The sequence below is a fragment of the Diospyros lotus genome, chromosome 15, assembly GCF_014633365.1.
Source record: "Diospyros lotus cultivar Yz01 chromosome 15, ASM1463336v1, whole genome shotgun sequence".
In the NCBI taxonomy this organism is placed as follows: Eukaryota; Viridiplantae; Streptophyta; class Magnoliopsida; order Ericales; family Ebenaceae; genus Diospyros; species Diospyros lotus.
The window spans coordinates 21758913-21775562 of NC_068352.1; the positions used below are offsets into that span (position 1 = coordinate 21758913).

General features: G+C 35.0%; 2 protein-coding genes across 4 annotated transcripts; both read right to left on the bottom strand.

Annotated features, from left to right (window-relative positions):
• Nucleotides 1-4350: 4350 nt before the first annotated feature.
• On the bottom strand, nucleotides 4351-7678 carry LOC127792394 (reticulon-like protein B17). Of its 2 annotated transcripts, XM_052322870.1 has the most exons (8): nucleotides 6805-7672; nucleotides 6558-6711; nucleotides 6394-6468; nucleotides 5829-5970; nucleotides 5666-5735; nucleotides 5497-5562; nucleotides 5288-5410; nucleotides 4351-5164 (listed from the first exon to the last, which is right to left on the bottom strand). In XM_052322870.1, the coding sequence occupies exons 1-8, from the start codon at nucleotides 7286-7288 to the stop codon at nucleotides 5055-5057; spliced, it is 1224 nt and encodes a 407-aa protein (XP_052178830.1). In that variant the 5' UTR covers nucleotides 7289-7672; the 3' UTR covers nucleotides 4351-5054. The 2 variants fall into 2 exon arrangements, with proteins under 2 accessions (XP_052178830.1, XP_052178829.1); XM_052322869.1 differs by having other exon boundaries at nucleotides 5666-5970; nucleotides 6805-7678.
• A 135-nt stretch (nucleotides 7679-7813) lies between these two features.
• Nucleotides 7814-14509, bottom strand: LOC127792395 (probable aminotransferase TAT2). 2 transcript variants are annotated; one of them, XR_008021122.1, is made up of 8 exons: nucleotides 14177-14509; nucleotides 12647-12986; nucleotides 12352-12570; nucleotides 10484-10543; nucleotides 9395-9550; nucleotides 9214-9307; nucleotides 8226-8648; nucleotides 7814-8096 (listed from the first exon to the last, which is right to left on the bottom strand). XR_008021122.1 is itself a non-coding variant. In XM_052322871.1 (7 exons), the coding sequence occupies exons 1-7, from the start codon at nucleotides 14434-14436 to the stop codon at nucleotides 8530-8532; spliced, it is 1248 nt and encodes a 415-aa protein (XP_052178831.1). In that variant the 5' UTR covers nucleotides 14437-14509; the 3' UTR covers nucleotides 7814-8529. The 2 variants fall into 2 exon arrangements, 1 of the variants encoding a protein (XP_052178831.1); XM_052322871.1 differs by having other exon boundaries at nucleotides 7814-8648.
• Nucleotides 14510-16650: the final 2141 nt, after the last annotated feature.

Genomic DNA, 16650 nt, shown 5'->3' on the forward strand with positions numbered 1-16650 from the left:
GACATATATCTTACATTTGATACCTTCATCATCCCTTCAGCTGACACATGAAGATGTTTTTAATTACTAATTAAAAACATTGGCATAATTGAGTATATACCCTATAAATTTAATTGCTTTACATTGGCATAATTGAGATTATATTTTTAATTTAAAAATAGTTGATTAAGAATATGTTGCATTTTTTTACAGGAACAAATGATGCAGCTAAGGCGAGATAATCCTCCAGATAAAATGACTGATAAAGATATTTTAAAAAAGGTCCTTGGACGACAATCTGTTCAATTGTTTGGTTGGGGGCGATCTCCTAGTACTTCTGGGACAACATGCACTAGTGAGGAGTCCAATCGTCCAACCTACAATGAATTGGTAGAAGATTTGAACCAATACAAGTCTCTTTTTCGAGAGCTCCAGGGAGATGTAAACATGTTGCGACAAGTGTTAATTGAGAAAAATATTATGCCTCCTCCATCCACTCCACATGTACCATCGGATCATAGTTCAGGGCCATCTCGCCTCAGCCATTCCTGTCTCAACCCATCCAGCTCCAGCCACTCCCTCCATTCTACTGAACAGGAGTTTGGGGACGAGATTTAATAATTTGTTTTATGCTTTTTTTTCATATATGTTTGAACTTTTTAGTTGACTTCATGATTTTATGCTTGTTTTGTGACTTTATGACTTTTTTTATGCGTATATATTTGAACTATATTGTAATAGATGTTTCAACAATTGAAATTTTAAATATACAATTTTAGTTTTGTCCACACATAATATGTTTTTTAGCCACACATATAAAAATTATCCTCTCATATAGAAATTATTTTTTATATTATTGCCCACACATAATATATTTATTACCCACATTATAATTTTTTTTTACCCACACATATTCTAAATTTTTTTAAATTATTATCCACACATAATATTTTTTTTACCTACACATAATGTTTTTTACCCACACATATGAAAATTATTTTTTATATTATTACCCACACATAATCTTAACTTTACCTACACATAAACAAATACACGTGTCATGCCACATCATTATTCAATTAAAGCCACATCATCAACCATGTCATCAGACACGTCATCAGCCACATCATCAACCACGTCACAATTACAACTTCCCGACATAAAAATACCTACATATACAAAAATATTTACCTACACATATATGTGTGGGTAATATCTTAAGTTTTGCCCACACATAAATATATGTGTGGGTAAAAGTTTTTTTCTACCACCTGTTACCCACACATCTTGACATTTGCATTATGTGTAAGGAAAAATTATAGTTGACACATAAGGTAATTTTTACCCACATTTACGTGTGTGGGTAAAACCCTCAAATTCTTGTAGTGAGAGAATTTGGATTTGATAAGGCTATGGTTGAAGCAAAACAAATAGCAAATGAAATAGAAGTTAAAGTTGTATTTCGAGAAAATTTGATGATTCAAAGAAAGAAACAATTTGATGAAGATGGCAATGATGAGGTAACACAATCAGTAGAAGATTTTTTTGGAATAAATTATTTCCTCTTCATTATTGATTAGGCTCGTTCTTCACTTCAAACTAGATTTGAACAATTTAAAAGATATGATGAAACATTTAGATTTTTATTTAATTTGGAGAGATAGAAGTATGCTGATGATGATAATTTGTTGGGGTCTTGTAAGAATCTTGAAAAATCCTTGACGCATAATGGTCATTCCAATATTGATGGAGATGATTTATTTTTGGAGTTGTCAGTCTTGAAATACTCTTTACCTACAGAAACAAAAAAAGTAATTGATGTGGTAAACTATTTGAACAGAATGGATGAGTGTTTCCCAAATGTTTGTGTTACTTACAAAATTTTGCTGACAATACCTGTTACAGTTGCTTCTGCAGAAATAAGTTTTTCCAAGTTAAAGTTGATCAAGACTTATCTCCGTTGAACTACATCACAAGACAGATTGAATGGATTAATTATGTTGTCTATTGAGAAAAAAATGCTCGAACAACTTGATTATGTAAATTTGATTGATATTTTTGTCTCCAAAATTGTAAGGAGAGTAATTTTTAGTTAATTAGTTATAAAATTTTTAATTTTATTCTGATATGATATGAATATTTTTTTTATATTTTATTATGAAAAATAAAATTTGAATGTACACTATGATTTGAGAGTTTATTTTTTACATTTCGACTATGGGCCCAAAATCTCAAGTACGACACTAGATGGCTGTAAAGGGTAAAATAGAATTTTTAAAAGATATTGATGAATTTTAACAAAAATGACTATAAAGAGCAATAATATGAGCTGCGAATAAAATTTGTCAATGACTTTGCGGGTGGCTTTCGGCACTTTGCGGGTGGCTTTCGGCAGGGCCAAGTAGCATTATCCCAAAATAAAATTATGACTTTATTTGATTGAAGTTGCTTCCTTCCAACGCCCAACCTTTTGTTTCTCCTGGTAAAAGGTGCTCGATATCGATATCATTATTAGCAAGGGAGGCGTGAAGGTGAAGGGAATAGCCCACATCACCGGTGGTAGTTTTTACTTTACGGATAACTTACCCGCCGAGTCTTCCCCAAAGGCCTTGGAGCCCTCATTGACAAGCACTCTTGGGGTGAGTGATCCCTCCCCGTCCCTTGTCATATCTTGGATTGTTTTTATTTCGTACGTCAGTCACACGCATGGATGGATGGATGAAGAATTAAATTTTCTCTTTTATCCTTTCTTAGACAAGTTCCATGCAAACACGTTTACTTCCACGTGCCACATAAGCGTGTACTTTGAATATTTTAATTTTGTTTATAAAAAAAAGATGAAACTCCACGCAACATAATTAATTAATAATAATTAAAATTATCACGTATAACTAATTTTAGTCCATGATTATCGTCTAATATGTATGGTAAATGTATATTAATTAATTAATTATTTTTTATTTTTTTTGGAAATTATGATACATTTTTATTAATTAACAACTAAAATAAAATATCATTTATTCTTTCAAAACCAGTCAATGGTTGAAATTTCTAAAACAGCCACTCCTTCCTTGAAAAGAAAGGTTGAGGGATAACCCAACACGTACGCCACCTGATAAGCACTCTAAATCAATTTGAATTCTGATGCAATCAAGACGAAATATTCATTATCATCTACTCTTAATATATATATATATATATATTATCATAGTATTATTATTATCTTTCTTTAATTAATATTTTATAAGCAAAATAAATCCAACACCACCACATGGCATGGCATGGCCATATATTTCATAATTTAAAGTCACTGTCCGTCATTATTCCTTCCAATCCAATCCGTGGACGAAGTCAATCTGAATTGAAGAAAAAAACATTGAAGTACACGTGGGTATATCAGGCCACCATATATATATATATATATATACCAGTACAAATTACGGTCAAAGATGGAACGCGTAATTTGCAAATACCACACGTCAAAAGTGTGACTTTGGGCCGTGGGGTTCATCGTCTAGATGCAACCCAACCCAACCCAACAATCCAATCCATTTACTACAGTGTCCATGCATGCATGTGACTTCCATTATGCACAAGTCCTAAGGTGGGGTTTGGAAACAGGCTGCCTGCCCCCCAGTAGAAGCAATTAAGCAAGAAATGTTGGGTCCAAGGCGTGATTGAAGATCACAATGCTTTCCCTTGTCGACGGAGAAAATAACAGAACAAAATGGAAATACAAATAGCGAATACGGCAAGGAAGCAAATAGGTGCTTTGGTTTTACACTTTTATATACCTAACCTACGCTCTTCTACGCGGTGCCGCCGCCCTCGCCTCGCCCCCTCGGAGACTTCGTCCCCCAAGCAAAAGCAACAGCCGCGCACCGCCACCAGCTGCGATTGCGATTCTGGTCCCTACCTCTACTTTCATATATCATTATTTTTATCATCATTATTGTGTTTGTTGTGCGGGTGGTGCGGGTATATATATACCTAACACCAATCGTCATCTTCCATCTATCTACTCCACCACCGAATCACCATATATTTTTTGGGTTCTTATCATCATCTTCTTCTTTATCCTTACAATTATCATCCGTCCCCTCCTCTTTCCCCAAAGCACCAGAAACTTTGATATTTGCTTCCAACATGAGCTACTACGATCAAACCGCTCAGCCCCAAGGTCTGTTTCTGTAACATCGATCATTAACCTTCTTCTCCTCTTTTGGGTCTCCTTTATTTTCTGTGTCAATCAAGAGTTGACTTTTTGATTTGGCTGTTTAATTTTCCTGAATTTTGATTCTTTTTGCAGTATCATATCCTCCTCCGCCGACCATGGCTCCGCCGCCGGCCGGCTATCCCGTGAAAGATGACGGCCAAGCTCCGGCCAACCTCAACCACCCTCCTGCCGCTACTCAGTCTAGGGGCGACGGCTTCTGGAAGGGATGGTCAGTTCTCTCTCTCTCTCTCTCTCTCTCTCTCATACACCTGATGTTTATGGATGAATCTTCTGTTTTGGACAGTTGTGCTGCACTGTGTTGCTGCTGTATGCTGGATGCTTGCTTCTGAGGGGGCCGATAGATGTTTTCTGATAGTTCATATTTGATCTCATATATATTGTGAGATACGTACACAGACTTGATTGATTGATTATGTATATCTTCTTTGGATTGTTATTTTGTCTACAAAAAATAAGAACTGCTTTGGTTCTATATATATGCCCCATTTTTTATCAAATGTTGTGGGCTTGTCCTGTTCATAGTTGTTTGGTTTGTTTGTTCTATGAAAGTTTAATTCACTTGCAATTTCAAATCTTCATAGTAATATAAATTCATCGAATGCATGAAGTGAAAAGTGATTTTATTGTACAACTAAAATTATACTGATACTATAATCGTACAAATATCCCTTTCATAAAGAAAATCCATTCCTCTAAAAGTTTTTTTGTGGATGGCTCATTGGCGCCGGGCTAGGCCACATGAACCACAGCTCGCCCTTGACTTGCAGCGACATGGGATTTGTCCCTCTGAACAACCAATGTTTAGATTGTTATTTGAAGCCAACTTCTTTTGTCTTCTTCATACGACAACTAAGGCCTTCTGCTGCACCTCTTGTTCTTCCATTACTTCTTCCACTTTTGCTTCTGAATGTTGTCTGAAGCATCGAAGTACCACCAAAAATATGAAAGCTACATGAAACAGATATCGGAATTAGGAACAGATTTGTGCTAAAAAAATGAAATTGTTGCACCATGAACAACAGCCAGCAAGTTAGAGAACCAAGAAAAACTTTTCTTATATATTAAAGTCACCTGCAAATATTCGTGTTCTAATGCAGCTGAGGTTCCAAAAGGCTGTGACTGCCGAAGCCGCAACGATCTTCTTGTGAGAACAAGCCCGCCATGCTTCCAACAACCTCCTTATCAAGCCCTCGACTGCTTTATAAAAAACAAGCTCTTTATTTTCATTAGAATTCAACGATGAATAACCCAACATTTTATTCAAGGCGTTCTCATATTACCTCTACTATTGATCTGAACACAGTAACAGGAATAAAGTTTTGGGCCAGTGAAGCTTACAAAAAACCCTGTCAATTTTACTCAAATTAATCGTCATTGCTTTGAAGATATATAAAAATAATTGTCAAACTAGAAGAATTCGTGCAGTCCGCTTGACAACATTGACCTTACCGAGTGCACAGAGTCTCTTCAGGGTCAAGAGATGACCGTATTCAGCTCCCAAAAGGAGAAATGGAGTGACCTGAAACCCAGAAGAGGTTAAAATTTGAGCTATTGTCCTTGCAATTTGAAGAACTAGATTTGAACTGGAAGCGAAAGGGTTTTTTGGCTGTACTTTGAGGGTCATGGATGGTTCCCCAGAAAATAGTTGTCTTGTTTTGGAGATTGCAAGGTTTAGTGTTGGCAGTATCACTGTGGCAGCTCGCAATATGTCGTCTTCTTTCAGCTTGAATTCACGCTTTTGTTCCACATTTCCCCTGTCAATTGATCATTCAAGTAGATTTCGTTATGAAATGGAATTGAAAAGAGTGGAATAAAATGGCAAAATGTACGGAATAAAGGGTGATGGAAAATAATGAAAATTGTTTTGAGTTAGAAAGATTGATAAGGCCCTTCTAATGAAAAAAATTATAAAGTCTAAAGAGTAAATATGAAACTTTTTAAATAAGATAAAAAGGTTAACGCTGTCAAAATTACAAGAGTGAGTTTTTTTTTATCTATATTTATTTCATAAAAGTAAGCTTTGAATGAAAATAAATATTGAAAATATTTTTCATTCTATTTCATTAATATTGTCTCTGAACGAGAGTCTTATTTCATAAACACATTTTTACAAACATACATGCATGTATATAATAGATAGAAATCAGATAAAATAAGTATATTGGGATAGGTTTTACCTTTGACAGATTGAATTGGAGAAGAATGACAACCCTAAAAGCAACAGGCCCAATTGGGACATGCAGGAGAAGATGCTGTAAAAAACGCATTATTGAGAATTAGAAACTTGAAGATGACAATATACATATATATATATATATACATAGAGAGAGAGATGACACACCTGAAGTTAATTTCTCTAGCAAAACAAGAAGACAGGAAACAGAGTGAACCGAAACCAAACCAAAGGCTCGATTTCGCAACATCATTCCACATGATCAGATCACTAGTCAGCTGTCGAATTTTATCCAGATTACACTGATCACCATCACTCGTTTCTGAGCCCAAAATCAGGCGTATATCAGTCACAAGCTCGAAACTTCAAACACAAAAAGGAAAAATCAAACGAAAGACATCAAATAGTAGAATACTTGGAGGTGCAACCGAAGGCACCAAGCTGAGCCTCTCCTTCTTGGACCGACCACTATGCCGCCTTTTTCTAACCTTCCCCATCTCTTCCACCATCCCCAAATCCCTCTCCTCTCGAGCCTCTGTCTCCAGCCTCCGGCGCGACCGCCGGACGTTCCTCGGCGAAGCGCAAATCGACCCGTTCCTGTTCTTGCATCGCCGGCGAGACCCAGCTGGCTCAACTGCCTCCTCACCCGCCTCAGTTACCCGGGTTTTTGATCTTCGAAGATGCGAAGGCGAGAGGAGAAGAAGCTCGTGAAGGGGAAGAGAAGTTTGAGGCCTCGGAGAGGGTGATTGGTTGGTGATTTTTGGAGAAGAGACTAAATCGATGGAGAGTCGGATGGAGTCCTCGCTTTCGCGGTCGAAATGGGCTAGCCGAGCTAGGCGAGAGGCGGATTTGAGCCTGGACCTGGGCTCGGATCGGTGAGAGGGCGGCGTTGAATCCATGGAAGCTGAAGCTAGCTCTTTCTGGGCTTAGATTGCGAGAAAGAACAGAGGTTTGGGGGGAAAACAGAGCAGGGGAGAGAGCCGTTGGAGGGAGAGTGAGAGTGTGTGAGCATTGGATATTTGAATGTTTTAACGGGCGAAAGTGGTGGGGCCATGAGCTGCAACGGTAAGAAAATGGAGGGCCAAAATGGTATCGTGGTGAGTTATGGGGAGTCTCTTATTTTTTGTTTTGCGTCTTGTGGACCGTCAGATCCGAATCTGACGGTCTTCGATGATTGGACTGTGGAATCTTTACTTCGTTCATTATTCTGCAATCTGTGATCCCTTTGGAAAAGGAATTCGCACATTGATTGAACTGTCCGATCAAATTCCAGTGCAATCTTAATTTAAATATATCGTTTTTTATTTACAAAAATATAATTTTATTGTTATTATTAAAAATTATCCTTTTCAAAAAATAATATTGTTATATAAAATCTATACGAGATATGAAAAATCCACATATAAGAGTATGTACAGGTTTAAAATTCATGCCCTCTTATAATTATCATTATACCATACCTTATGAACAATTAAGATTTACAGATTATGATATCAATGATAGAATGAAAGAGATCTTACCAAAAAGACAAGTTTAAAATGATTAAACTTTAAATTTTATTTTAAAACTTACTAAAAATCTTTTCCTTCATTAATTTGCCTTCTCTCTAATTTCTAATTTTCCATTAACCCACAACCTCTTCTTCTAATTTAAATATTGGAAGGCCATCCCAAAAAGCCCCTAATAGAGAGCAACACTTCACTGTGGCTGCAGAATTTCAAAAAAAAAAAAAGCATTTCAATCGGCTCACCCATCTTAACTCTACAACGTCTCTAAATAAATGTTTAAGTGAATTCAAAGAAGTAGCATCATTTGAAATGAAAACAAAGAAATCACCTTACTTCAATACTAGCTTCGGCAGAATATTTTTGTTCTGTCAACTTGGGAACCACTTTGAACTAAGAACAGATTCTCCTATCCAATCCTATGCTTTGCATTTGTAAGTTCACATTCCCAGACTGCAAGGAAAGAATGGATGAGGCTGAAAACCCATAGCATAGCAGCTTATTTCAACTTCCAAGGTTCACCGGAATAGCCACATATATATGGTTCAGCACCATTTAAAACTTCAGTAACAAAACATTCAATCTGCAGGCAGTTCCTAACTACTGAATATTCAAGACCTATGTTAGAAGAGATGTTACTTCTTCTTGGCATGCCTCAAGTAAAAAGTTTTCACCCTCAGAAGGCCGTCTTCAAGCAGCGATGGCTCAACAGAGAACGTTACCCGGAGCCAATTCTTCAGCCCCATGGCAGACCCTGTAGCAGAGGTTATCAGAAAGAGTTTGATTCCATCAATATGTAACTTTTGTATGTTCAACAAATATGCACGGAAAGCATGAACTTTCTTCCTTCTTGTCTTGAAGGTAACCGTATACAAAAAGTAATATTCGAAAAAATAAAGAGAAGGGTGTTTTAACACTGCCATGAAGCTTCACATTTAGTAACACTTCTAATCGCTAACTAAAAAGCTGAAATAAACTCCATTAGAAGAAGTATCCAAACTGGTTTAAAAAAATCCCAAAATATATGGCACAAAAGTGATGTGGAATGACTTTATCGGAATTGTTTCTACCTTCAAACATGCACATATAAACAAGGATGTGCACACTCAGACATAACCAGCTATCCAATCAGAGATGGAGCAGCATCATCGATGCACAAAAAGTTCATGAGTAGCACAACTATGCGAAGAAAAAGATTCTCATTTGGAATGGGGAAAAATCAATAGAAGGTGAAGTAAAAATCCCCCATCATTTGAATGTTAGATGATTAGAAAATGTTATGAAACACAAAGTAAACAATGCAGAACCATATTGATTACCCGGTAAAACAATCACAGATTCCTCTTTCGCAAGCTTGACACAGAAATCCAGATCATCATTTATGTCTTCCAATAATGACAGGTCAAGCTTCACCTGGAACAAGGCAGTCATAACAACGAAATGACTTTCCACTCATTTACTTTACCTCATGAAAAATAAAATCTCAAAGTTTGTACTGACTATTGTAGACATGGCTCCTTCAGGTCTATGTGGGCAAGTAACGCAAGGGATTTCCTTGAGTTTATCATAGCAAATGTTAGCAGCTTCTCTGAGCATGTTTCTTATCTTCAAAAAGAAATCCTCTGTAGTCTTCTCAAGAATATGAGGTACAGCTCCCTTTACAAAAAGAAGAACGATATTCTTGTTATCATAGGTGTTGGTATAATTATCATCATCTGATTGTTTTCACCAAGAGCAATACTTTATCAGAAGCAAAGACAGTCAGAGAATTATGGTAGTTCACATGGACATCAAAGCAGACAAATATTAAAGCACAATTTATATTCAGCAGAAAAGCACATCTTATTTAGAGTTATACCTCTATGATCATTAGAAAAATCTTATTACAGCGAGCAAATCCAAAATTGACCAGAAACTAACCTTAATCTTTAGACAGATCGAGTATCACCTTGTCTTGCTTAGCATATAGCCAATGTGTTTAACAGAAGGAGGCTCTGGTGAATGGGGCTCCCCACTTTGGGAGGTCGTATTTCTATGCAGCCTTTTCTCTTGCTTTTTAATAAGGAGGCTGTTTTCACAATTCAAACTCATAACCTTCTGGTCATAAAAGAGTAACCGTACTGTTGTTATCAAGGCATTACCCTCTAGTCAATGTGATTAACATAATATATATGTGCATTATTTTTAGAACTAATAAAAAATTGTCAAATGTCAATGCTGGTCTAAAGTTGCCAAGAAAACCCCAATTAGATTTCACTACCAACAAAAAGAAAAACACCTTAAGTAAGTAACATGAAAGGTTATGGTATCATATGCCTGCAAATTCTGCATAACGTTTCTTCCAGTTTAAGTTTTTTTTACATAAAATAATATCAATTTTCACCCTTCACCAGAATCATGTCTACAATACACTGACTTTAAATCTGTACCACATAGTCTTGATGTGTGTAATTACAATGGCAATGTACTTGGTTTGTTGGGAAAAAAGTAATGAGTCAACTTTGTTGCTAATGCCTATTAAACCTTGTGAAAGCTACAAAATTCAGTAGATTAAACATGTTATTTAGAAAGAAGTCCATATGTACTTGCCTGAACAAAAGTTGCAGGATCGGCTGTGATCTTGATATAGGACTGCAGGGTCTCAACAACCTGGGAGGAAAGAATAAAATAGGAAATTTCATTTTGCAACACAACAGAATTCATGAATTTTCAAGATATATCTACCATGTACATTTATATGCTTACAATAAGTATCACTTGAGTTACAAAACAAATAAACCCTTCACTATCCATAATATGTTGAGAACATAAGTGATCTCCTTCAAAGACAAAATTGTATTTCCAAGCATGGTTCATATGGAGCACATAAACCAACCAAGCACACACAGTGCTCACTAAAATGAATATTTTTTGTTAGTTTTCTCTTAGCCATTGTTTAATGGGCTATTGATTATGATTATTCACAGAAGTTATCTCAGTGTTCAATTATCAGTTCATGCATTCAAGTGATTAGAAGGATGCTATGAATTCATACAGCTTAGTGGGATTAGCTGAAACTAAGCTATATAATTAAATGAGGAATGTACTGTTGTACCATCACTTAGTCCCCAGGAAATCATTTAGTTTCATATAATGTACAAACAAGTGCATGAAATGTAGGTATTCCTGATTTATGAAGTGGAACCATTTACAAGTTCATCCAAATAAGATAAATTCAGCATCGACTAAAAAGGAATGAACTCTCTAATTCTCGTGCAACTGTAGCAGAAAGTGTAAAAGGCTTTTAATGGCTCTAGATGGTCATTTCACAAGACAAACTCATTTCATTTCTACAGATTTCTATTTTTCTTGTTCTAATAAATGGATAAGCAATGGCAGATCTATTATATCAATAATCAATTCAGCAAGAAAAAAGACATAAAAATTCTAGATTAAAAATATTGATTCAGGTATATATACTCACTATTCTTGAAGCAAGTTGACTGTAGAAGATTTTGAAATGTTTCAGTTGAGATCCATTAATTGGTGGTTTCCAACATTTTCTCCCAGTTGGAGATGTAGAGCCTGATTTGATTTATGGCACCTATGCAGAGCTGGTACAACCCTAAACCCTAAACCTAAATAGATTAGGTATTGGAATTGGAAGATTTGTTTCCAAAATCCTAAACAGATTAGGAATCATGTTTGAATTAGGAGTTTTATTGCTCTAGTTTTCGTCTATAAATATGTGAGCATAATTTTTGTAATTGTGATCTTCCAAAAATAGTGAAAAACAAGTGTAAACAAGTGCATGAAATGTAGGTATTCCTGATTTATGAAATGGAACCATTTACAAGTTCATCCAAATAAGATAAATTCAGCATCTACTAAAAAGGAATGAACACCTAGTGCAGCTGTGGACATAGGCATTCTTTGCCAAACCACGTAGATCTTGTCTTGTGTGTGCACAATTTTATTCCAGTTTTTTTTCTGCTTGATTTGTTCCCTAACACACTCCCTATGGAAGTGCCATTTCAAATAGAGCTCAACACCATAATTGAACCATTTGCAGTTGCCAAAATGAGGGGGAACAAGATAGGAATATTTTAGATTATATTATTAATATAATTTTGTTATTTGTTTTAGAATATCTTTTTTTTCTTTCCTAAGTGGTTTTAGGAAGATTATATTTCCATTTTACTTAGGATATGATTTTATATTTGATATTTTTTCTAATTAGCTAGGATCTCTAGTCTATAAAAACCCCTTAGAGATATATTGTTAAGCAAACTTTGATTATTGAATTTGAATATTGAGAATTGGTTTGAGTAACCAGGATTATTCTTGTATTTTTGTTTTGGGTTCTGCATCACACAAATTGAACCATTTTCAAAGCACTCAAGCATTCATATATGCACAAGCATGATAAGAAAACTATTGCCACTAAAATATGAGGCAGGGAGGGAGGGAGAAGAAACCTTAGATTTTTGAAGGATGCCATTAGGATCGGTTGTCACTATCCAACCAAGTCGCCAACCAGGAACAATCCATCTCTTTGATAGAGAACCAAGGGTAAGAATGGGTGTGATTGATCCAAACACAGCCATTGGCACAAACGGATTACTCCCATAAGCCAAATGGGCATAAACTTCATCCGCAATCAGCAATAGCCCTAACGTTTTTGCAGTCTCAGTTATCTGAAAAAGACTCATATATTCAGGGTCAACTACTAAGGAATCCAAAACCACAACTCCATAATCAAGCTCAACAAACCTTTTTCATGTGTTCAAGTGTGAAAACACTCCCACAGGGATTCCCAGGATTAATGATGACCATAGCAACAGTCTTATCATTTGCAAGAACTTTTACACCATCTAGATCAACCTCCCAACCCTTTTCTGGCAGAAGATCAAAGTATCTTACTTCAAGATGCCTAAATGCAGCACAAGCTTCATATGTTGGATAACCAGGTTTAGGAAGTAATATATTGGCGCCATGCTGAGCAAGGGCTGTTATTAAGATATCAATTGCATGATTGGCACCGGCAGTGAGAAAAACATCATCTGCTGATAATTTATATGGAAGATCACGAGAGAGATGTCCTGCAATGGACCTTTTACAAAAAAATGGTGTCAGAACTTACTCACTAGAGCATGTTAGTTGGAAAATTGGACAGTTAACAAGCCCATTATGTCTAGACACTGTTCATGAGAGTTTAACCTTTCCAATCTCATGGCAAGGTAATCCCAATAGATCAAGTTACATTATCTGCAGCCAAACAAGATGTTTTCAGATCAGAAGCTAAATGCTTTTACACCCCCTCTTTTTCTCAGAAGCATACACAATCTAGCAAGAATAGCCTTCCCTTCTCCCAGATGATTTTTTCCTCTACTCATCTCTTATTCTCCATTGCTAAGACATGACAGTTATTTTTCTCATCTCCACTTACAATTACAAAAATCAAGTAGAACGGTTTATCTAAAATGCATACAACAAGAATAACAGAAAATATAATCGTTTATTTAAAATATATATGAACAGAAAATACATTGGCGCAAGTGTAAGAGGAGAAATATTAATTTCAAAACTCAAAATTCTAGAAGAGGCTCAGCATTGCCAAAAATGTATGGTACAATATGTAGCAAAACTCTTTTTTTTTTTTAAATTTCTGATCCAGCACAAAAAGGAAGGGCACCACACCTATATGTTTTCTTTTATGCCATATCCGGCACACGGATTTCTTAAGGAAAAAGAATATCATTTCTTCACAAGTACATAATTTTCAAGTACAATCAATTAAAAACGAATTTTTGAAGAATATTTATCCATTTTCTTCTCGCTTCTAAACCCACCAAAAATAAACAAATAAATTTAGCTCCAATTCTTTCACTTGTTTTTCTATCTATTTCTTTTCCTTTTTCCTTTTTCACCCCACCAAACAACTTATTAGGCCTGAAACTAACCATGTCCAGATATATATGCAGGATAATGTGACATTCACACTTCAAATCAAAGCATATATTTACATCCACAAACTGAAATATTCCTTGAAAAATATCCATCCTTGTAATTCCTACTTAATCATGGAAAGATATAAACCTTGTAATTGTTAAGGGAAAAGAGAACAAATTAAGTGAAACGAAATTACTTCTGGAAATACTAATTTTTCGTGATCATTTCTTCCAATAGTTTTCTAAACCCAACCAAACAAAAAACCAAGACATATAAGAAAGTAAAGAAGAAGAAAACACAGAGATGTATTTTATACACACACGCACGCACACATGCAGATAAAAATGTTACCTCCTGGCAGCGTCGAGCCCCAAAGAAGGAGCGTAGCAGTTGAGCTTGGCGGATCGGAGAGCTTCGACAATGGCGTCCTCGGCGGCCGGAGAGGTCCGGAAGCAGGGAAAGGAGGAGGGGTCGCCGTGGCCGAGGGGGACAACCGGGCGGCGATCGGATTGGTCGAGGTTTTCCATAAGGGCGTCGAGAACACTTCGAACTGTGAGGGGCGGAGTGGGTTTCCGCTCCCGGGAATCACATTTCGCCGCCCCATTCTCCATTGATTTCTGATGTGGTTTCCGAAAGCTGTCTCAAGTGGAGAAGAAGGGGAAGAGTCGGTTTATATAGCCAGCGAACGAGAATTGGCAAAGGTGGCTGCTTTTTAAGGTTGTGATTGGAACAGCCATGGAATATAGACATGAGAGAATAATACAACATAAACGACAAGGTTTTATTAATTTCAATGTTTATGAGCTTATCAAGATTAATATTATTAATATAAAAATATTATTCGTTGTTATTTTTTTTTAATAAGTAAGACTATATCACTCGGAATCTAATAAAAAAAAATTAAAACTCATATTAGATTCAAATTAAGATCTCAAACTCACTAATATTGCCATCTACCACTAAATTACAATTGTGATTTTTATTTTTATTTTTTCATTAAGATAGCGTTTGTTAATTAAGATATAGAACAAAAAAAATGAGATATAAAAAAGATTCTAGACAAAAATATTTTTTATTGTCCTCGTTAATTTTTTTAAAAAGAAATCATATGACTTTTTATCTTTAATTTTTAAAATAAATTTATTATTTTTTTCATTCAAATAATTTATTTTGAACTTTATAGATAAGTTATCTTAATAGAAGTCATTTGAATAGATGAAAGGTGTATCAAAACAAACTTAACCACACATTTCCTTCACAAAAATAACATAATTTAGGAATACTTTTGGATGGCAAAGTAGACAGAGACCAAAAGGCTATTAACTTGATATGTTAGAATTTTAATCAAGAGTATATTAGAAAAGCTTTAGAGTATATGATAATTATTGATGAATTTTCATTTATATCTATTGAGGATCACAATTTTCGACACTCGTGTAACCAAATGCAACCAAGATCTCATTTTCCTAACCAAAGAACAATTACACGAGATTGCTATGAGAGATTTGAAGAACAAATATTGAAATTAGAAAATTTTCTAAAAAAGTAAATGTAATAGAATTTGTTTTATCACGAACACATAAACTTCCTTGTAAATAATTAACTACGTATGTTTAACGGCTCACTTCATTGACAATGAGAGAAAATTGAGGAAAATGATTCTCACCCTTTGTCAAATTTTCAATCATAAGGGTAAAGTCATTGGTAGAGCAATTAAGAAGTGTTTATCGGAATGGGTATTAAAAAAATTATGATCATCATAGTTGATAATGCGAGGCTTAAATGATGGTGTTGGATATTTAAGGAGAAAAGTTTTTTCATTGAAACTATTTAACTTGATTAAATAAGTTATTTTTCAGTTTGGTTTTGTTTGATTTATATATATATATCTTAAACCAGTTTTGTTTGATTTGAAAATTTATTAATCATTTACATTTCAATTTGGGTATGGGTTTGGGTTTGGGTTGAGTGACTATGTGATGTAAACTATTCCACCAAACATGCACCACACGTAACGGCAAGGACCCTCTCAAGACCCAAATGAGAAAGGAGGATTAATTGCTATTGCATGTCTATTATCTCTTGGATCATATTCTATATTTGGTTAAATGAAATGAAATGAAATGTGAATGGTTAGTTGGACAAAAACACGTTCCGTTCATAGGCAAATTTAGGGAGAGCAGACACAGGTTGCAGACTTCTAGACTCAGCTCTCCCCAAGATTTGGCCTATTTAGGAGATGAGGGCTGAAATACTCATGGATCTAAAGGTCAGCCCTTCTCCAAATCTGCTCTTAGATTCGCCTCTAATTCCGTTGCAATGTTGGAACATAATGGATTCATGCTAACGACCAGAACGTAACGTAATGCAATATTTTTGGAAATTATTTTTTTAAAAATACCCTTATTTAATTTTTTATTTAAAAATAATAAAAAAAATTAATATATAAAATATTGGGACATGAGATTATAAAAGAGTAATAAGTATAATAAAAATAATTGTGAAAACATTATGAGATTATAAGAGAATAAATGATGTTTTAATCTTTTTATTTGTTAAAATTTTTTTCTAATCTACGAGAATTTACGATTCTCAACCCCTCTTTCCCTCCCCCTTCTTATGGAAAATTTTTTGTAGAAAAGTTGATTAAAAATAAATCTTAGAAATGTAATTTTTTAAAAAAAAAAATTATAGCAAACATGAAAATATAGATTTTTAATCTAATATTTTTAAAAATTTAAAAATTTCTTTTATTCCAAACGCTCATTAACTAATCTCTCTTGTCACCTAAGTAGCACGAAAACGAAAAACGATATGTTCCCGAA